This window comes from Microcaecilia unicolor, chromosome 1, assembly GCF_901765095.1.
Source record: "Microcaecilia unicolor chromosome 1, aMicUni1.1, whole genome shotgun sequence".
NCBI classification, from domain to species: domain Eukaryota; kingdom Metazoa; phylum Chordata; class Amphibia; order Gymnophiona; family Siphonopidae; genus Microcaecilia; species Microcaecilia unicolor.
Window position 1 is genome coordinate 92,568,833 of NC_044031.1, and position 23,269 is coordinate 92,592,101.

A 23,269-nucleotide genomic window follows, 5' to 3' on the forward strand; every position below is an offset into this window, starting at 1 on the left:
TCTCAGGTTCCGGATATTTTGGAGTTCCTGCAGCCGGGGCCTGGACCTAGAGTTGGCCTTGAGCCTCCTGAAGGTTGAGGTGGCGCCGCTGTCCAGTTTCTGGGGTAAAGTGAATGGCATCTCTCTGGCCTTCAGTAGAGAGGTAGTGTAGTTTTTGAAGGGGTGGTGCATGTGCATCCTCTTCTTCGGCCTTCTTTTCCTTCATGGGACCTTAATCTGGTGTGCAGGGAACTCAGGCTTCATTTGAGCCCTTGCTTTCAGCCTGTATTAAAAGATCTCACCCTTAAAGCGGTGTGTTTTGGTGGCCATACTTCGGTTCATTTGGTCTCAGACCTCCTGGCTCTTTCATGTTATGGCCCTTTGCGGAGGATTTCATGTCCTTGTGGATGGTTCTCTCTTTTCTGCCGAAGGTAGTTTCTTTGTTTCATGTGAATGGAGAGATTTGCTTGTCTTCCTTTGTGGAGGGTGTTTCAGTGGCCATAGATCAGAAGCTTCACAAGCTGGATGTCTGAAGGACTCTTTTCTGGTACCTGAGGGAGACGAATGAGTTTCATTCCTGACCATCTTTTTGTGCTTTTCCATGGCCCTCAAAGGCTTCCATTACGAGGTGTATTAAGGTGGTGATTGAGTCCATCTGCATTAGCAAGAATAGACTGGTACCTCAGGGTATGAAGACCCGCTCTACCAGGGCGGAGGCCCGGGTGGTGTCCCCCCTAGGAGATTGGTGACATGGTTGTCATTTCATTCCTTTTTCAAACATTACATGTTGGACCTGCTTGCCAGAGCTTGGTTGGACTTTGGCAGGGCTATCTTTCGGGTTGGCCTTGTCTTCCCCCCACCCAGTAGATCTGCTTTGTTACATTCCATTTGTGCAGATTGGTTGACCTGACATTGAGAGAGGAAAAATTATGCCTTACCTGATAATTTTCTTTTCTTTAGTCAGCGAAACCATTCTGTAATCTTGCTGTTGGAAGACCTCGACCTGGGGTTCTGGGTGTTCTCTCAGTTGCTCGATACAATAAAAGAAAAGAAACAAAATGGAACAATTCTTTATTTTTTTTTTTTGTAGCTCAATTTAGCTTTCCCCTGGTGTATGCAGGGTAGCGAGTGCCACTCTGTGGTGTTTTGCTCACTTGCTGCTCATTGCAGTTGCAGTAGTTGATGAAGCATGGGTGCATTAGAGTGGAGGAGTGGCCTAGTGGTTAGAGCACCGGTCATGCAATCCAGAGGTGGCCAGTTCAAATCCCGCTGCTGCTCCTTGTGATCTTGGGCAAGTCACTTAACCCTCCATTGCCTCAGGTACAAACTTAGATTGTGAGCCCTCCTGGGACAGAGAGATTTCCAGTGTACCTGAATGTAAATCACCTTGAGCTACTACTGAAAAAGGTGTGAGCAAATCTAAATAAAATTACAAAGGGACTTTCTGCTTTGGCAGACGCATGCTGGAATCTTCCAGGGGGCACCACAGCTCACTACTGGTGATGTTACTGTTAGAATTCAGTCTTTTCTCTACTTCCACCTGCTAGTAGGAAGGGTAACAACCCATTTGTGTACAATGGTTTCACTGATTAAAGAGAAGAAAATTATCAGGTAGGGCATTTCTCCTTCCTACAAGGTACACAGTTTCAGATCAACTGACTGTTTGAACTCAGCAACTCAGAGTAGCTTGCTAAATGCTTCAAACTTTTAATTAGTTGAAAAACAGAAATTGCATGATGAATAGCTAGAAAAACAATTTAAAAAGTTTCGTTTCATCCTCTTTTGGTCATTTGGGTTTCAAGATGGCCTCAGGATTATATTATGGAAATTGTATCAATTAACATGTGTGTGAGTAGTGGTGGTTTTTTGTTTTGTTTATTTTCCAATCCTGTATCATTAGATACGAGGCATGGTGAGGAGTGTATTTAACCTATGCAATTATGAAGATTATAAGACGAAGTCAGGAAGCTTCCTTAATCTTGTCCACCTTGTATTCACTCACATGCTGCATGACGGCAGCTAAATATGAATTCTTAACTTCTTCTGGTCAGTTCTTAAGGTTAAACTCAAATAGCAGAAGTTTTGAAATTGATGTCTCTGTTTACCATTACAGATTTTAACACTGAACCCCCAGAATGTCCCTGAAACCGCGAGTAGTGGATTTTGATGAAACATGGAACAAACTCCTAACAACAATCAAAGCAGTTGTTATGCTAGATTATGTTGAGAGAGCAACATGGAATGACCGGTTTTCGTATCCTTTAAAGAGACTAGCAGTTATGGAATGTGTATAAAGTTTAGAAAAGCCAGAAGAACACTGACACAGAACAGATTTTACTGGGGATTTGATGATTGGTTTTCTCACATTACCTTAAAGTGAAGTCTTGCTGTTTTACAGAAAATACCCTTTGTTTGTTTAAGGTGTATGTGGTTAAAACAAGCTTTTAACCACATAAATCTAAATGGTTCAAAATTCCCCATCTATCTGCTGAAAATCATTGACTAAAAAAGGGTACTGGTTGAGACTTGGCTTGAGTGGATTTTTCAAATGTAGCTGGTTATGCTAGCTGGCCAAATTTGTCTTGACAACTTTCTACCTTTTTGTATGTGTAGATTTAGCCAGATAGTCAGCCATATTATTAGCTAATTAGTAACAGCCAAATATCCTGACAGCTAAGTGGTTAACTTTGACGCTCAGTAGCTCTAAGAGTGGAAGGATGTCTCTTTTTTTTTTTTTTTTTTTTTTTAAACTGATGTTTCATTATATTTTTCTTATATTGTGAATTGCTCTGACTTATTGTATAAAGAAGAGCAGTATGTAAATTCAAATTGTTGTAAAATCCATCTCTGTGTTGTCCTTGACAGTTCATGAACCTTGATCAGAGAAATTAATAAAAATATATATTTCTTTATCATCCATGCCAGACCAGTCTGGATGAGTGGGTCATGTTATCTTGCCAGCAGATGGAACCAGAGGAAAATAGCTGAGAACTGACCTTACTCCCCTTATAGGGGGCTAGGGTTGCCCTCAGTTCCTCAGTATTTCTGTGGTCCCAGCAGATGGTGCAGATGTGGCGTGGTGCAGCAACTAGGAATATGCTGCTCTTTGGAAGGCTGTAGGCACAGAGTTCTGATAGAGCATAGACTGAGCCTGGGAGACACTTTAGGCAACAGTCTTTTGGGGCTGATTCCCCCACCCACCCACCCTCTTTGGAACAGAGGGCTTGGATTGGCAGAGGTTGGTCCACAGAGACCAGTGTTGCCGGGTCCCTCTCCTTGTCGTGTCACCCTCTGATCCTTGTGGGGATTGTGGCTGCAGTTTTTTGGAAGAGGAAAAAAAGCATCCATAAAAAAAAAAGCCTTCAGTGCATGTAGTTCATTTAGGAAAGCACCAGAGGATGAATAAGGGATGGGAAAAGAGACTGGTACCGAGGCAAATTATACACAATCGGCAAAAACCTTAGAAAAAAAAGTAGCTTTTCAGAGAAGGTTTTAAAACTTTGAGCATAGGCTGTAAGCAAATATCCAGGGACAAGGACTTCAAAAGGGTGGGAGCTTGTGTAGTCAAGCCTAATCTGATGATGAGTCAGGTTAGTAAGCAATAATTTCTGAGAAGACCAGAGAGCACGCAGAGGCTGATAAGGTATCACAAGAGAGAAATTTTAGGAGCCCAAGGTGATAAACTTGATAGACAATCACCAGAATCTTAAAAAGGTATTAGGTAGATTATAGGCAGTTATTGTTTACCAAATAACAAAGATATAAGCTGGTCAAATTTATTTTTATTCAAAGAAAACTTGATCAAAGTATTCTGCACTAGTTGGAGGCACTGAAGAGTACCAGAGACCAGACCACGATGTAAAAGATTTCTAACAATCCAATTTTAACAAACTTAAAGATAGAATAAGAGCATGTAAGAGAGATGAAGACTTGAATGAAGGTTCCTTATTTGCCTATGATAAAATCTGTTTTTTAAAACAAGGTAGTCCTTGGCAAAGAGAATCCCAAGGACCTTGATTACAGTCTTTCAAGGGAATAGCATCCTTGATTCTCAGAGGAAAAGATGGAGTGAAAAAAGAACTTCAAGAAAGACTGTAGACTCAGATTTTGTAGTGTTAATTGTAAGGTCATTTGCTGATAACCAATCAGAGATAAGATCAAGCTTAGAGAGCAATGAAGCTGTTGCCTGTATAGAGTAGTTATCAAAGGCATAGAGAAGCTGGATACCATCTTGAATAAAAATTGAAGAGATTGAAGCAAATCAGCAAGTGGAGCCAAATAGATATTAAACAGCATGGGTCCAAGAATAGAATCTTGGGGGCGCAGGGGGCACAAAGTCAAACTGAAGGTGGAAGAGGGCATCTTCTACCAAGAAACTCAGAATGTTCTGTGATGGAGATAGGATCAGAACCAAGAAAACACAGGACCAGTAAGTAATGTTAAGGACAGATGAGCACTGCAGTAGAATGGGGTGATTAACAAAATAAAACACTGCAGATAAATCAAGTGATATGAAAGTTCAGATTGGTTCTACATAATATAGTAGTTAATGGTCCATCTGGTTTGTCCAACAGTCACACTCAAACATCAATTCATCAATGAATGTGGTATAAAATACTTGATCCTAATGTTTCTGTTATTACAAGTAAGATACGTTCAATTGAGTGATGCTCATGAAAGCCAGTCTGGCATGGATGTAAAGCACTGATTTTTGTAAGATAATCCGACAGTTGATTAGCCACCAGTTTTTCCATTATCTTTGCTATGAAAGGAAGTTTAGAAATGGGATAGTAGTTGGTGAGAGAAAACAGATCAGATTTAACATTTTTGAAATGTGAGAGAATAGACTGTTTCCACATATTAGAAACCAAACCAGTGGAGACCCTTGAGGAAATCATGGAAACAAGATAGGGCAAAAGAGGTTCAACAATTTAGTTTAAGGAGGTACGTTGGGAAGAGGATACATAAGAGAGGGTCAGGTTCAATGTGGCTACGCTTTTACCGAGAGCAGTAGATGCGAGAGGGGTGAAGGTAGATAAGAAACTGCAAGGAACATCAGATGTGCCAGGGGACATGCTTGGAAATGGTGTAGTGGAAAGAGGAATTGTATTAGTGGGGGCCAAAGATAAACTCGCATCTCTCTGAGGACAGAGGCTGTCTCTCAGACACAGGCACAGAAGCTCCTTTGCTACTCTTGCAGATGGGATAATCCTTTTCTAGGGAGTAGAACATTCAGGACTGGGTTTAGTCTTAAGCGCACAATCCTCCCTTCCTCTCATGCGTCGCAGGGTAGGATCTCTTAGGTTTCAAGTTTCTTTTTATTTGTTATAATGCTTAAGGGCAAACCATCTAAGTGGTTTACAACATCTAATAATTATAATAGAAAGGAATAATCAGGAAAGAAATACAATTAAAACAAGACAGAGAAAGGGAAGAAAGCAAAAAACCACGCTGCAACCGCAGCGCATTACACCTCTACATTGTTAAGCCTCAGGGCATCAAAGATGTGTCAACCACCGTAATCCTCACAGAAAAGGTGAGTCTTCAAGTGTTCCCTACATTTCTTAAAGGCAGACTCCAAACGAAGAGCCAAATGGAGCTTATTCCAAAGGGTGGGTCCAGCCACCGAGAACATGGAGTCTCTAAACTTAGTGTGAAAAAGAGAATGGAATAAAGGGATGTGAAGCAAATTCTGTTGGAGAGAATGAAGGGGGTGGGCAGTAGCATAGGGCATTAATTGAGGAGGGCATTAATTGCTCAAGGAACTTGGAGAGATAATGGCGGCTCTGCTGACTGACCTCTTTAGTGCTTCTTTAGAAACTGGAGTGGTCCCGGAGGACTGGAGATGGGCGAATGTGGTTTCTTTGCACAAGAGTGGAAGTAAGGAGGGGGTTGGGAATTACAGACCTGTCAGTGTGACCTCGGTGGTGAGTAAGCTAATGGAAATGCTACTAAAGCGGAGGATTGTGAGATTTCTCAAACTGAATGGAATGCAGGACCCGAGGCAGCATGGCTTCACTAGTGGCAGGTTGTGTCAGACGAATGTGACTGACTTCTTCGACTGGGTGACCAAACAGTTGGACATGGGAGGGGCACTTGATGTGCTATACTTGGATTTTAGCAAAGCCTTTGGCATGGTTCCGCACAGGTGACTGATAAATTGAGTGCCCTCGGTATGGGACCTAGAGTAACTGATTGGGTTGGAAATTGGTTTGAATGGAAGGAGACAGAGGGTAGTGGTAAATAGACTTGCTCTGAAGAAAGGGATGTTGTCAGTGGAGTACCGCAGGGATTGGTCCTTATGCCGTCTCTTTTTAACGTCTTTGTGAGCGATATTTCGGAAGGGCTCTATGTTAAGGTTTGTCTCTTTACGGTTGATATTAAACTCTGCAACAGGATGGACACCCTGAAGGGTGTGAATGACATGAGGAAGGACCATAGCGAAGCTGGAGGAAGGGACCGATATTTGGCAACTAAGATTTAAAGCTAAGAAATGCAGGGTCATGCACTTGGGTCGCAAGAATCCGAGGGAACAGATAGGGGCTGAAGTGCTTCAGTGTGCGAAGGAAGAGCGGGACTTGGGGGTGATTGTATCTGATGACCTTAAAGCTTCCAAACAGGTAGAAAAAGCTACGGTCAAAGGTAGAAGGATTCTTGGGTGCATAAAAAGAGGAATGACCAGCAAGAAAAAGGAGGTGATAGTGCCATTGTATAAGTCTCTGGTGAGGCCCCAATTAGAGTACTATGTGCAGTTCTGGAGACCGCACCTACGAAAAGATATAAACAGGATGGAGTCGGTCAAGAGGGCGGCTACAAAATTAGTAAGCGGTCTTGAACACAAAAAATATGAACCTCAACATGACAGAGAGAGAGGAGATATGATAGAGACTTTTAAATTTCTCAAGGGTATTAATGTACAGAAAGTGAGCCTTTTTCAGCTGAAGGAAAGCTCTGGAATGAGGGGGCATACGATGAAGTTAAGAGGGAATAGTCTTAGGAGTAATCTAAGAAAGTATTATTTCACAGAAAGCGTGGTAGAAGCATGGAATGGCCTCTCGGTGGAGGTTGTGGAGTCAAGGACTTTGTCAAAATCTAAAAAGGCATGGGATAAGCACGTGGGATCGCTTAGGAAAAGGAAGAGTTAGGGGTTACAGAGGATGGGCAGACTGGATGGGCCATTTGACCTTTATCTGCCATCATGTTTCTATGAGATAAGAAGGTCAGTATACCAGAAGATTAAATCGTATATATCAGCGTAAGAAGTTTATGTTGTATATGACACTGAATAGGCAACCAGTGCTCAGTCTTCAACAATGGAGTGATATGATCAAATCTGGCCGCACTGGAGATGAGTTAATGGTCACATTCTGTCTTAGGGCAGAGGTTGGTCTACAACTGATATTATCCATTTGGGAACAAATGAACTGATTAGAAATAGCAACTCTGCAATACAAAGAGACTTTCAAATTTTGGGAGACAGAATTAAACCCTTAGTGTTAGTACCATCATTTTGAGAAGTCATTTACGAGCACACCAGGAAAGCGATCTTTTCAGTCCAAGGCCCCAAACAATGGAATAAATTACCACAACCCCTTCATTATCAGATGTCTCTCTAAAATTTTAAATCAAAACCTTTCTTTTTTTTCTATGTATACTCTTTTGCTGTCCATGAAGGATGAACCCGATAGATGAATCTGACAGACTAGATAGACCCCTTCTCTCCCATCACCTCTTCTTCTGTCCTGTCAAAATTGTAGTTCTACCCTCCCCTCTCTTAGCCTCGTCTTCTTACTCACTCTCCCTTTTTAAAGAAATTTTAGATTGTAAGCCGCCTGGACATACTATTTGATAGAAAACTTGGAATACTGTAGCATTTTCAGAAGTTCTACCTGTTACGGGAAGGAAGATGAGAGGCTACAATGCACAACCAGCTTCACTAGGCTCCAAACCTTGTGTAAACAAAAGGGTTCATGGATTTGATATACCGCCTTTCTGTGGTACAACCAAACCGATTTATATGTATTATATGCAGGTATTCTCTTTGTCTTTAATGAGCTCATATGGGCTGAAGAAAAAATGGCAGAAGATGTAAAGCAAGGTGACAAAACTTTTTTTCAAGTATATTGGTGAGATGAAGCCCAGAAGTGGAATTAAGAGGCTCTCACTGATGGTCAGTGTGTAGTCAGATGAGAAAAAGGTGGAATTATTGAACAATTACTTCTGTTCAGTATTCGTGGAAGAAAAACCCAGCAAAGGTTCACAGATGTCTGACAAAGTTATGGGGATAGCGCAACCTGCACAAGAACGGGGTTTGCAGGAATCCCCTCAAGGGCTGCGGGGTTCCTTTGGGGAAGTGTAAGCTGCACCTGTGCCAGCCTCTCACCTACCAAGTACTTTGAGTGCCACCTCCTCCCCCTCCTTGCTTTAACAGCACAGATGTGAAAAGTCTTCCATTAAACCTCTGTGCTCTTGGGCTTATTGCATAGGCACGAGCATCAGAGGACACGACCTACTGGCGCATTCATATGGTGGCCTCTCATCCCACAGTGCCAGCGAATCAGAGATGAGTCTTACATGTGCACACCAGAGTGTGCCAAGTTCCAACTTCGTTCCTTCCTTTCCTGCAATGCTGTGGCTCGAACCCAGAGAGAGAACCAACCAGAATTTTTTTAGGTACCATTAATTTCTTGTGGGGACAGTTAAGATTCCATCGGGGACAGGCGAGGATGAGTTAGATTTAAGTGGGGATGAATGGAGACGGGTTAGATTTCTGTCTCCATGCAGCTTTCTAGCGCAGATACCACTCTGTTCATGGAAGAAAACTTAAGGTGTACAAAGCCCATGGAACCTGATGAGTTACATCCCAGGATATTGAGGGAGCTTACAGAGATTTTGGCTTTCCCTCTAAAGGATGTGTTTAATAGGTCCTTGAAGACTGGAGAAGTACCATGGGATTGGAGAAAGGCTGATGTGGTCTATCTTAGCAAAGGTGGTAACAGAAAAGAGATGGGAAACCACAGACTGATGAGTCTTACCTCAGTGGTGGGAAAGGTAATGGAGACACTGCTGAAGGAAAAGATAGACGTATATTTATGGACCCTTGAGTTAAAAGATCCAAGGCAACATAGCTTTACTAAAGTCCAATTTTGTCAAACAAATTTAATTTCTTTGGGTGACCAGAGAACTGGATCAAGGGCATATACTGGATGTAGTCTTCTTGGATTTCAGCAAACCTTTGATACTGTTCTTCATAGGAGGCTTATAAATAAACTGAATGGCTTAGGGATGGGACCCGAGATGGTAAACTGGATCAGACAATATGCGGCCAGGAGAGTGGTAGTGGTCACCAGAGGCAGACAACAGCAGCTGGAGTTCTGTCTTAGGACTTTATAAGAAAGTTTTGAAGAGTTTTCAAATTTTTTTATTTTGTTACATTTGTACCCCGCGCATTCCCACTCATGGCAGGCTCAATGCGGCAGGCAGTGGAGGGTTAAGTGACTTGCCCAGAGTCACAAGGAGCTGCCTGTGCTTGAAGTGGGAATCGAACTCAGTTCCTCAGTTCCCCAGGACCAAAGTCCACCACCCTAACCACTAGGCCACTCCTCCACTTGTTATAGAATGTGGCTGCAAAACCTATGCAATTTAAATCAAAATTTACTAGGCTTATCCCTTTGAGACAATTACACTAGCAACCAGTTGCTGCTAGAATTGAGGTTAAAGCTCTTTATATAATGTTTAAAATTCTAAGTGGATTGACCCTTGTTATTTGGTTTGTTAGATGAAGCTGATAATTGAGCTACTCATCGCAATTCTCATTTCAGTAAAATTGAGTTTCCAGCCACTAAACTTTTTAAACTAGTATCTGCACGTAGAAGGATATTATAAGGGGTTGCCCCTCAATCCCAGAACTCTCTTCCATTGACTATGAAGCAGGAGTATGTTTAAAATTCTGTAAATTGTTGACTTCTGGTGATGTCATAAGCTGAAATGGCAGGCTCCTGACTCATCCATTGTCATTTGCTACCATTGGCTCCCATGACAGCATGAATCATCCTCGAACTTGGCCTAGAATCTCTGCTTCAGTGGAATGTGTCCCAGAAATCTAAACTCAGGAAGAGACAGCGGGGAGGTGACTCGACGTACGAATAAGGCTCCTTTGCGCTGTGCTTCCCTGATACCTGATTTGGACTCTGAGTCTGATTCTGCCTGTTCTGGGGTACATGCACAGGTGCTGGTAAGCAGGCCCTTTGAGACCATGGCTTCAAGTACTACCTGGCAGAAGTTCGTAAAGATCTTAGTGTGATGAAAAATGATACTTTGGATAGAATTGATAATTTGCATGGTGACTTTAAGGAGTTTGGAGCCCAAGTTGAGGACCTTGAGGAACGTGCAGAGGAGCAGGCCGACTCCATTGCACATATGTGTGAATGGGGTGACAACTTTGCCTCTCAGCTCGATGAATTGCAATACAAACTGGATGATATAGAGAGCTGTGGTAGAAGGAAGAACCGTATCTATCTTGACTCATGATTTCCTGCTCACCTGCCAGAGCCCTCCGTTCCTTGAACAACTACAGTCTTGTCCTCCCAAGTCCCCCCCATTTTGAGTCAACCAAGCACGGTGCGTTTTTCTTCCTTTCACCTGAAACCTAGAATAATCTTCTTCTCTCACTTCGCAGTAATCTCTCATTTAAGAATTTGAAAGCTGAGTTAAAGACCTGGCTTTTTAGACAGCCTTTTGGAGGAGTAGGTTGACTGGGACCACCAGCTGCTGTTTTGTTAACTGTACTCCCCTTCTCTTTCCTTGGTTTCCCCCTTTTTAATTCCATGTTTATATCTCCTTCCCCACCCCCTTCTCCTTTACTGGTATTCTTTCTTTTAATTCTCTGTGTTACTGTCTACTGTTTTTAATGGAGTTCCTTTCCTTTTCTAATTATTGTAGACTGCCCAACCCAGACAGAGCGGTCTAGCAAGTATAAATAAACTATAACTGTGTTACTCATCTGGTGCGAATGCTGTGTACTCAGCTTCTGGAAGGCGAGTCAGAGTGTGTTATCCCTGATATTCAATGGGCGCATCAGGCCCTGTGGAAGCCCTTGAACAATAAGCCCATGGATATTGTTTGCTTGTCTAAATTTCCTGACTAGGAATGTATATTTTAACTTGCCAGGCAAAAGTCTGGATTAACTTTCAGTAACACTGTGGTATACATCTTTCTGTCTATACCCTGCAACAGCATAGGCTGATGAAGCCTGTTCTGGAGGTTCTTACTGCTAATGACCTGAAATATCGCTGAGCGTTTCCCTTTGCATAAGTACATAAGTATTGCCATACTGGGAAAGACCAAAGGTCCATCAAGCCCAGCATCCTGTTTCCAACAGTGGCCAATCCAGATTACAAATACCTGGCAAGATCCCAAAAAGTACAAAACATTTTATACTGTTTATCCCAGAAATAGTGGATTTTCCCCAAGTCCATTTAATAACAGTCTATGGACTTTTCCTTTAGGAAGCCGTCCACACCTTTTTAAAAGTCTGCTAAGCTAACTGCCTTTACCACATTCTCTGGCAATGAATTCCAGAGTTTAATTACATGTTGAGTGAAGAGAGATTTTCTCCGATTCGTTTTAAATTTACTACATTGTAGCTTCCTCGCACGCCCCCTAGTCCTAGTATTTTTGGAAAGTGTGAACAGACGCTTCACATCTACCCATTCAACTCCACTCATTATTTTATAGACCTCTATCATATCTTCCCTCAGCCGCCTTTTCTCCAAGCTGAAGAACCCTAGCCACTTTAGCCTTTCCTCATAGGGAAGTTGTCCCAATCTCTTTATCATTTTCGTTGCCCTTCTCTGCACCTTTTCTAATTCTACTATATCTTTTTTGAGATACGGCGACCAGAATTGAACACAATATTCGAGGTGCAGTCGCACCATGGAGTGATACAAAGGCATTATAACATCCTCATTTTTTTCCATTCCTTTCCTAATAATACCTAAAATTCTATTTGCTTTCTTAGCCGCAGCAGCACACTGAGCAGAAGGTTTCAAAGTATCATCAACGACGACACCTAGATCCCTTTCTTGGTCCGTTACTCCTAACGTGGAACCTTGCATGACATAGCTATAATTCGGCTTCCTCTTTCCCACATGCATCACTTTGCACTTGCTCACATTAAATGTCATCTGCCATTTAGACGCTCAGTCTCCCAGTCTCGTAAGGTCCTTTTGTAATTTTTCACAATCCTCCCGCGATTTAATGACTTTGAATAACTTTGTGTCATCAGCAAATTTAATTACCTCACTAGTTACTCCCATCTCTAGGTCATTTATAAAGATGTTAAAAGCAGCGGTCCGAGCACAGACCCCTGGGGAACCCCACTAACTACTCATCTCCATTGAGAATAATGACCATTTATTTATTTATTATATTTGTATCCCGCACTTTCCCACTAAAAGCAGGCTCAATGTGGCTTACATAGTAATAGGTAACACAGAATTTTGTTATGTAAAGTAGGAAATTAAGTATAACATAATAGAAGGATGGATGGGTTGTAAATGGATGGGTAGGTAGGTAGAGACAGGTGATAGAGAGAGGAGGGTAAGGTGGGAGATAGATTCTGGGTCAATGTTGTTTTCTCTTCAGTATATGTAAAGTAGATGGTTTCATGAGATTAATCTGGGTCTTTTGAGTAGGCTTGTTTGAATAGATGGGTTTTTAGTGCTTTTCTGAATGGTAGGTGGTCATGGATTGCTCGGATAGGTCTAGGGAGAGCGTTCCATAGACGGCTGCCCAGGAAGGAGAACTTGGATTCATAATACGTTTTATACTTGAGACCTTTACAGCTGGGGTAGTGCAGGTTGAGGTACTTTCGTGAGGATACAGACATGTTTCTTGCTGGAAGGTCGACCAGATTTATCATATAATTTGGAGATTCTCCGTGTATTATCTTGTGGATTAAAGTCTAGGCTTTGAAATTGATACGTTCTTTGATTGGGAGCCAGTGCAGTCTTGCACGGAGAGGAGTTGCACTCTCAACAGGTGATCTGCAAAAGATGAGTCTTGCTGCTGTATTTTGGGCGGTCTGAAGTTTTTTTTAGGATATAGGCTTTGCAGCCTAAGAAAATACTGTTGCAGTAATCAGCATGGGTAAGTACCGTGGATTGCACTAAATTCTGGAATGTTTTCTGGGGTAGATATGGTTTTACGCGTTTCAATATCCACATCATTGTGAACATTTTCTTTGTGGTGGATGTGGCGTGATTGTCGAGAGAGAGGTGGCTGTCTAGTGTCACTCCAAGGATTTTCAGGTTTTCAGAAATGGGGATTGTAGTGCCAGAGATGGTGAGATTAGATGGGGGAATTGTGGAGTGCTGAGATGAAAGGATTAGGCACTGTGTTTTTTCTTTGTTCAATTTCATTCTAAAGGCGTTGGCCCAGGAGGTTAAAATGTTCATGCCCATGGATATTCTATCAGAGATTTCTGTTAGGTTTGATTTAAAGAGGAATGAATATAGTAACATCATCAGCATAGATGAAAGGGTTTAGATCATGTCTGAATAGGGCTTTGGCTAGTGGGATCATCATTAGATTGAAGAGTATCGGCGATAAAGGGGATCCTTGAGGTGCTGCGCAGATAGGTGACCAGGGGGATGAGATATCAGTGGGTGATTTAATTTGATAGGATCTTGAGGTGATGAATCCTTTTATCCAGTTAATAATGTTACCGCCGATTCCAAGTTTGTCCAATAGTTTGGTTAGTATGTTGTGATCTACCATGTCAAATGCACTGGATAAGTCGAATTGTAGAAGGAGGATACTGTTTCCAAATGCAGTTTCTTGTCTGAATTTGGATATTAGGGTGAGTAGGACAGTTTCTGTGTTGTGGGCTGAACGGAAGCCCAATTGTGACTCATGTAGAATGGAGAATTTTTGTATGTAGTCGTTGATTTGAGAGGTCATCCTGTTTTCCATCAATTTAATTAGTAGAGGAATGGAGGCGATGGGGCGGTAGTTGGTGACATCGCTCGCTGGTTTCTTAGGATTTTTTGGTATTGGTGTAAGCAGTATCTTGCCATGTTCAGTGGGGAATGAACCTTGCTGTAGCAGAAGGTTTAGCTGGAAGGTGAGATCTATGATAAAGCGTTCTGGGGCATTTTTCATTAAGTAGTTGGGGCATGGGTTGAGATGGCAGTGAGATTTGGAAAGTTTGGTGAGTCCCACAGAGACTTCTTTCGTGTAAGGAGGGTGAAGTTTGTCCATGAATGGTCGGCTGGAATTTCATCTCCATAGAGGTTCAGTTCGTCGAGAAAGGAATCAATGTTAGTACAGTCTTGTGGAATTGTGCTGCAAAGATTGGTGATTTTGTTATTGAAGTAATTTGCCAGCTGGTCAGCCGATGGGCAGTTTGTGGAGGATGATGTGACTGGGTTGGTATTAATAAGATTATTTATGAGTTGGTATTGTTTTTTTATGTCTGTACCGCTGGTTAGAATTGTTCGTGTGTAGTAGGATCTTTTTGCTTGTTTGATGGCATTTTTGTATTTCCTGTGTGACTGTTTCCATGCATTGTAGGTGTGTGTATCTCTGGTTTTGTTCCATGCCTTTTCTAGTTTCCTGGTTTGTGATTTTAGGGTTTTTAGTATGTCATTGAACCATGGTGTGAGGTTGCGTCTGTGTAGGGTTTTTGTACGTAATGGGGCTATTTCATCTAGTATAGTTTTGCATTTGTTGTCCCATTCAGTGAGGAAGTGATTTGAGTTAGGTTGTGTAGACCAATTGTTGTTATATATTTGTTGCCAAAACCTTTCCTTGTCGATCTGTCCTCTAGTGGTGATTGTTATTGGGTCTTGTTTAATAAGCTGACCTTTTTTCTGCCATAATAGGGATAGAGTTGCTTTATGATGGTCTGACCGGGGGGTGGTGGACCACTTAATATCAGAAATGTGGATGTTCTGGTTTGTTGAGAATTTGTAAGAGATGATGTCTAGTGAGTGACCTTTGTTGTGAGTAGGTTGTATGGGAGGGAGGTCAAGGTCGCAGAGATGAAGGAGTTCTTTGAATTCTTGATTCTCCGAGGACAAGCAGGCTGCTTGTTCTCACTGATGGGTGACATCGACGGCAGCCCCAGAACCGGAATTCTCCCTAGCAACAAAGAGTTTGCTAGCCTCGTGCTCTCGTGCGTATCGCGCATGCGCGACCGTCTTCCCGCCCGAACGTGAGCGTGCTCCTCAGTCTTGTTTTTTCCGTGGCTCGGGACGCTGCTTCGCTGCTGTTCTCTGCCCCAGAGACCCCTCTCTGCGGTTTTACGGACTCCCCGTGAGTTTTTTTCGCCGGTTTTTTGGCTCTTTTCGCTTCCACGATCTTCTGTTTAAAAAAAAAAGAAGAGTTTTTCCTATTATTTTCGTAGAACTTTGCTCCTGTAAGTTTTCTTTCTTTTTCGTTGGCGGCCATTTTGGGCCGCCCATGCGGGACCCCTTTTTTTGGTGTCCTTTTTTTCCGACACCATCGCGTTCGACCTCGACAGCGTGATTTTTCCGCCCATGTCCGCGAAGCCTACCAGCGGCTTTAAAAAGTGCACGTCGTGCAACCGGACAATCTCGCTCACTGACAGACACGTTTCGGGTCTTCAGTGTTTTGGAGCTTGTCATTGTCCCAACGCCTGTACTTTGTGCCTCCAATTGAAAAAGAGGACTCAGGCGGCGAGATTGGCTCAGTGGAACATTTTGTTCGGAGCCAGGTCCGGTCCTTCGGTATCGACAGAGTCGGCGGTATCGAGGTCATCGCCGGTATCGATGTCGGTACTGGAGACTGCATCGACGTCCGGAGTGCAGGTAAGGGCTGTCCATAGGTCCCATGCTGGTGGCAGTGAGCCATTGAACGGGTCTCCACCTGCCTCGAGAACTCCTGTTCTACAGGCCCCCCCGGGATCGATCTTCTTCGGACCCGGCCCTGAGGAGGCGTGTGGATTCCACGTCTTCCTCTTCGGTACCGGAGGGTACCGTTGGCGTGCTTCGAGTGAAGGCTAAGAAGCATCACCATCGGTCACCTTTCCGCCACGGTACCGAGAGCTCCGGGATGCCATGGACTTCGGCACCCGAAAAGTGCCAACGCCGGGAGGATCGCTCGCCCTCCATTCAGGAGGTGTCGGTGCGCTCTACCCAGGACAGCCCCGTACCGACTCTGAGCCCCAGACAGGTTCTGTCGTCGTCACCTGTACCGGCTCCTTTGCCTTTCTCTACAGCTACTCTGAATGAGAGCCTCCGGGCCGTACTCCCAGAGATTCTGGGAGAGCTGTTGCGACCATCTCCGGTACCTTTGGTGCTTGCGCCGTTGGTACCGTCTGTTCCGGTACTACAGGTGCTTGCGCCGTCAGTACCGTTGAGGGAGGCAGCGGTTGGTTCGTCGCCTGTGGTGAGGTCTCCGACCGGTATTGGCCAACACCCAGGTTGACTCCCTGCCGACGTCGCTGGAGGAAGCTTCGTCACATGCGGCTCGGGGGTCTTCCTCTCGACACCGTCACGAAGGATGTCGTTCCTCGGCGTCGAGACGGGCCCGACTTCGGACCGAGGTTCACCAACTCATGTCCGATACCGATGGAGAGGACTTGTGGGAAGCGGAGCAGGACACCAGGTATTTCTCGGATGAGGAGTCCTGTGGTCTGCCTTCCGATCCTACTCCCTCACCTGAGAGAGAGCTTTCTCCCCCGGAGAGTCTTTCCTTCTCTTCATTTGTCCGGGAAATGTCTATGGCTATTCCCTTCCCTGTGGAGACGGTGGATGAGCCCAGGGCTGAGATGTTCGAGGTCCTGGACTATCCATCTCCACCTAAGGAATCCACCACAGTTTCTCTTCATAATGTCCTTAGGCAGACATTGTTGACGAACTGGGTGAAGCCATTAACTACTCCCCACATTCCCAAAAAAATTGAGTCCCAGTACCGAATCCAAGGGGACCCAGAGTTAATGAAGTCTGCCACTGGGCTTTGTGTCTTATCTTAAACACTATCTTAGTGGGATAAAATGGGTATGGTAAAAGATTTCCATCATGCTAAAATTTCTCCTGTTGCTTACAACCCATTGTTTTCCTGGGGCTGTGTCCCCTCTGTTTTTACTAGGTGAAAGCAGAATGGCTTGAAATGCTGGGGACAGTTGGTGGATGATAATAGATTTCTTAAATTTGCAGAACTGTCTCGGTCATATCATTTGCTGCCCAGTGACTTTCTTGCCTTTCATCAACAACTTCACTTTTTTTTACTTCTTGGAAGTTGAAAGCAAAGTTACTTGGTGATGAGACGCTTTCCTTGAAGGGGGTCTGTGAGGACTTACACAGAACAAAATTTCTTATATCTTGTCTCTGTTGTCAGCTTCGAGATGCTTTGCCTCCTGTGTTACTTCATCGCCAGAGATAAGAGCTTGAATTTGATGTGAGATATGAAGCAGCTGACTGGTCCTTCATGGAAGCTGCATCAGTTAAAACCTCTAATACTATGAACATTCAAGAGAATTGTACAAGTTCTTTATTGCTAGTACTCGACTCCGGTACGTCTTCTCATATGTATGCTACGGTCTTGCTGCATTGCTGGCATAATTATGGTGAGCACAGAATGGGTTGTATCTGGTGGACTTGTTGAACGGTGATTGCTTTTTAGAAATCTGTCCAAGCTCGTATGCAGCGGTGGCTTGAGCATGCGATTCCTGCAGTTTTTGTCTTCAATAAACCTCTCCCAGGAATCAAGAGAGATGGTCGTCTGTTTGCTAAGCAGTGCTTCAGTGCTGCTTGTCTTGTGATTGCATGAGCTGGGAAGCAACCCTGTTGTCCACCATTGATCAAATAGTATATCATGCTCTGGTATATTTGTGAGATGGAGAGACTTGTAGCTGATTAAGACGGGTTTTGTCCAAGTGAGAAAATATATGACTGCTCTTTATTACATTAGGTCATTAGTATGTTTTGACCCTTACTTCTCATTATTTTTCTCAGGGGGAGGGAGGTGTGTAGTCTGGTGGTGTGGTGGTGGTTGTGGGGTTTGGAAGAGGTTTCCTGTTTTGCTTTTGGGTGAGAGTTGGGGGTTACTCATGAATATAAAACTTTTCAAAATTTAAGAGTACTGTAAGTATCTTTCCTTTTGGTCCTTGGTATGGGATTTATACTCATTGTCCTACATTTGTTCTTTTTTGTATTTTATCTCATAACCTTAATAAAGTTTACCCTTGTAAATTAAAAAAAAAATCTGTAAATTGTTAAAACATTGTTATTTGTTAAATATCTATAAATATCTTTTTGATTCGTGTGGGATAAACCCAGAGGATCCTTATTTAGAAAGAGGATGGAATAAAAACAAAACTTAAATAATCTTAGCACAGGGCATAGAGGGATGTAGCCTGCACAGATCACTAGGTACAACTCTGGCCGCTTTGTTGGGAAGACTGGATGGGCCATACAGGTATTTATCTGCCATTTTTTACTATGTATCTCTGTGCCTTTCGCTCTCTTTCTTCTGAAGGTAGTGTTTTGTTCTGACAGAATCAGGCTTTCTGTCTTCTGATAAGTCAACTGTTGGTCAGGTTTGTGATGTTTGTAAGTGCCCAGGTCCTAAATTTTGGGACTGGTCTTTTTAAATTATTTTTCTATTGATGTGTCCTAATAAAGTACAGTGGTCTTGAAGGCATTGATTGAAGGAAGAGTTGAGGAGATGATTATTTGTTGATTTACTTTATATATTGCATAGCACAACCATTGTTTACAATAATAACTAAAAGCATATAAAATAGAATAGTCACATATTTAAACAAGATTACAAATAAAGCACCACCCACCCCCATTAACTGAGTGAGCAATACTCTTCTAGCTTGACCATCCTATACTAATCTGATCCATTATTTTAAAAAATCACCTTATTCTAAACCTACAAGCGTTAAGTCCTGGAGAACTAGCTAAACCACTCAATCATAGCACAAGAATGCTTGTAGGCAGTGTTGGACTGTCTTCCAGAGGATACTGGAGGACAGTTCCCTTATCTCTCTTGCACCACTTCTCTGCCTCAGTGTCAGTGTGCAGGTCTGAAGGTTGTGATGTCTAGAGTGTAGGAGTTCTGTAAGCTTTGTGGCTTCCTTCCCATCTGGTCTAGGTAGAGCTTTGGTGCATTCCATTAATCTGGACTCGTTTTGCATGGATGACAAGGAAGGGAAAATTTGGACTTACCTATTAATTTTCTTGAGTCCTGCCAGACCAGTCCAGAAGTCATCCTTGGAAACAATGGCAGTCAAGGGTTCTCAGTCTGACAAATTCAGAAAGCTAAAAAAGAGGATGTTGTGGCCCACTCTGAAGATAGCTATTTCCTTGGTGTATGGAATTCTCATTTCTGATTTAGTGACCGTGAACTGATGATTTTGACTTCTTTGGGTTTGACTTTGGGGGTGAGTTGGAAACTCAAAACAAAAGAATTGCCTTCAGTCGTCTTAGCTTTGATACAGGATACTAAGGAGCTGAAGGCTTCACCAGCCCTGTATAAGGCGAGTGAAATCAGTTCTAAACTGCTTTTCTGTGGCTCCATCTGCTGCCAGGAGGACATGACCTACTCGTCTGGATTGGTTTGGCAGGACTCAAGGGAAGGAAATTAACAGGTAAATCCAAATTTCCCCATTGAGTCCTTAGTGTTTGCTATTTATTGGGGAAACATTTACTTCACATTATGTAATTTTACTTGTTGAGGAAATATTTACACTAGCAATAAATTCCGGTAACAGAGCTTTAAAAGTAGATTTTTTTGTAAGTCGTTGTTGTTGAATGTATTTTGGTTTAAACTAAATAGTTTTATTAAAGTGATTGAAACCATATCTATGTTTGGAAAACAGATCAGGTATTAAAATGTATTTATAAAATGATGCTAGTCAAAGGTAGGTGGGATCCTCCCTCTGTGAGCTGGGTCAACTCTGGGAGGAGGGGGAATGTATTACCTTTGAAACATTGAAAGATGAATATGGTCTATTAGAGACTTTTATCATTACATGCAAATAAAAGACTTCATTCTACGTAGAACTAAATCAGAGTTAATGCTGGCAGAAACAGAACTTGAATGTGCACTGCGTTCAGGTATTGGCAGAGAAGGGATCTCCAGAATCTATCAAGCTTTGTTACATAGCTCTCAACCACTACTATCCAAAAAGTGGGAATCAATGTTATCGTCTACCTTTGAATAATCATAGCGGGTAAAAATATTTAAACACCTGTTGAGAATCTCAGTTGCCATACTTTTGGTGGAAAATAGATATAAGATGCTATACCAATGGTACCTTACCCCACGTAGATTGTCACAAATCTTTAAGACGGGATCAGCGGCTTGCTGATGCCAATGCGGGGGGCTAGGCACCTTTTGGCACATATGGTGGACATGTCCCAAGATTTACAACTTTTGGTCTGCTCTCCATTCTCAACTCCTTCAGTGCATCCCAGGGCTTCCCACCGTTAAACCGGACACCTGCCTATTGAATATAAGGCAGCCGGGACTCAAGAAGGAACTCCACTAATTCTTATCTCATGTTTATACAGCGGCTCGGATTTTGGTGGCAAAACATTAGAAACAAACTATGATACAATCAGTGGCTCAGGTCTTCAGCAAAATATTGTTGCCTCGTCTAAGCTCACAGCTAAAAAGCATAGACACCTTTTTGCAGTTCTCAAAAATATGGACACCCTGTATTCGATGGCGAGGTATTTTACTATGAATGATTATGTTGTTATAACAGTTTATCTTTTTGGTTAGTCACCACACTTTAGTCCTTGCATTGATATTCAATTTGGGCTGGGGAGGGGGAGGGGAGCTTGTTGGGGGGATTGGAATTGTGACAATATAAAAACAACAAAACAATTGTATCATTGCTTTAATTGTATAACATGCTTGTTGGTATTCTAAATAAAAGGTGGAACTGGACTTGGAATTCTTACATGGAGTTTGAACTCTGATGGTATTACATTGAAGTTATTGGGTTCATCATTTTTCTTTATTGGACTTTGTATCATTAAATAGTTTGTATAACGTAGTTTTCTCCTGATGGTTATATCATTTGTATTAACGCAATTCTACCCAGAATGGAAAGGAGGAGTTCCCGTCAAGTTCTCAACTGAAGCTTAGTATGTGTTAACAGCCAATGAAAATAAGTTTATATAACAGTCCGATATTCATTGACAAGAGGATGCCCAGGTAAATAAACAACCCCCCTCCCCCGCCCAACACAGAGAAAAACGACCACTTCAGGGCTGCCGTAGCAACTTATGGGAGGGAAGAGTGTCTGACTTCTTTAAATTTAGCTTGAACCCGGAGAAGTCTCCATACTCTCTAATACTTTCCATAAGTGTCTTTAGTGATTTTTCTGGATTTGTTAAACAGACCAGTAAATCATCTGCTAATGCACATAGCATCCATTAGCTTCAAAAATCTCTTTATGAATTTGAACATCCAAAAATTTATGAAATAAAATACAACCAGCCTTTTTCTTATTAACAGGGGATGCCACATAGTTTCCTACCCACCATTTTGTTTTAAATTTAGCATGTTCTACATTGTCCAAATGATTTTCTTGCAGTATTGCATTCAATATTTTCTATTTAGAACTTGAAGGATTTTATTGTGTTTAATTGGGGAGGACACTCTTCCTACATTCCAGGAAGCAAACTTAATATCCATGTAATCCCTAGGATACCCATGAACAAACCTAGCCTGACATGTATAAATTTAAGAGGGAAGTGCCCCAGCCCATCACCATCCTCTGACTGTGAAGCAAGAGTATAGAGTTATGGAGTAGCATCAAAACAGTTGTCTGTTACCATTTCATTAGTATGTAATCCCAGTTGAGGAAAGTAAATAAAAACCAATCCCACCCACCCCCGGTCTTAATCATATGATAGTCCCCCCTCAGCTTTTCCCCCTCCCAATCCTAAAGTAGAGAATATAGTCCAGTAGAGTATAGCCCTAGTTCCCTCCCCTCCCTACCCAGGCAGCCAATGCCAGAGGCAACAAAAAAGGGACATTGAAAGTAAACACAGTTGAGACTATGTAAAATGACACGACAATGAACCATAGCCAAGGGTCACACCAGGCATCTCCCAACAGTCCTCATAGTACCAGCCACAAGACCAGGCAAGACTAGGTTTCTGTTTCAGGCAATAAGATGTGATCCACAAAGGATTTGGCCTCCTGGACCGTGGTGAAAATTTACTTGGCCTTGATCCATCACTCGGAGTTTAGCTGGATAGAGAAGTACAAACTTCAAAAATAGTCTGTAGCAAAATGGAGCAAATTCTTGCCGCTGAGCACATACCTTTGGAGAATAGTCCTGAAAACAAAGACGTCTCCGACTATTGTATTCCAATTGTTTACCTGCTCTGAAAGACTGTAAGATCATAGTCGTCTTATTTGTGAAATTCAACAGTTGAAGTTTGACCATCCTAGGTCTTTGATCTCCAAGCTTTTTCAACACAATACTTTGGGCTCATTCGATCTAAAAAGGAGTGCATGGTCTGACCGTGCCAGTGACTGAAGAAACAAAGTTTCAAGAAAGCCTCATAATTCTGCATTGGTAACTAACTCAGGTATTCCAGTCACCCGAAGGTTATTCCACCATGAGCAGTTTTCTAAGTCGTTCAGCTTTTCCTCCATGGTAGCCACTCTTGTTAGTTCTAGGCAGGCTGGGATGAGCCTTTCTACCTCCGAAATTACCCCCTTCTATCATCTTCTGTTACCCCCCCCCCCTTTACTATCATATATTGTAGTTACTTCTTCCTCTCTCCCTATACTGCCTATCCCCCACCCTTCCCGTTCATCCTCTATGTCTATTTTTCTCCTCCTTCTACTTTTAGTTTTGTTAGCCGCTCAGATATTTCTTATGGTATGTGGGATATTAAGCGCTTAATACACTTGGAAACTTGGACCCTGAAAGGCACCACAATCCACTTTTATGCCTTCTAGCCGACTTTCCACTGGGTCTGTTTTATCAAACAGTTTTGAAGTTTATCCTCCCAGACATTTTCCATGCAATTGGCCAATTCGGGCAGAATTTCAGATGCCCAAAGTGAGCCCACCAATGGGCCTTGTGAATTGGCAACATCAACCATTTTAACATCTGTATTGCGGGGCTTATCTCGATCCTGACATTTATTTATTTGTAACACTTGTACCCCACTTTTTCCCACCTATTTGCAGGCTCAATGTGGCTTACATAGTACCGTAGAGAAGATTGCCAATATTGGTATGAACAAATACAAAGTGAAGTTGTGATAGAGTAAAGTTTGTG

At 42.6% G+C, this 23,269-nt stretch overlaps 1 protein-coding gene across 1 annotated transcript in view; it reads left to right on the top strand.

The window, feature by feature from the left end:
- CUL2 (cullin 2) overlaps nt 1–23,269 on the top strand; it is a 419,462-nt gene that overhangs the window by 75,448 nt on the left and 320,745 nt on the right. The window contains exon 4 of the mRNA XM_030199038.1: nt 2,093–2,233. Within this exon, the coding sequence (XP_030054898.1) occupies nt 2,115–2,233 (119 nt within the window). The 5' untranslated portion in view covers nt 2,093–2,114. The remainder of the gene's footprint in view (nt 1–2,092; nt 2,234–23,269) is intronic.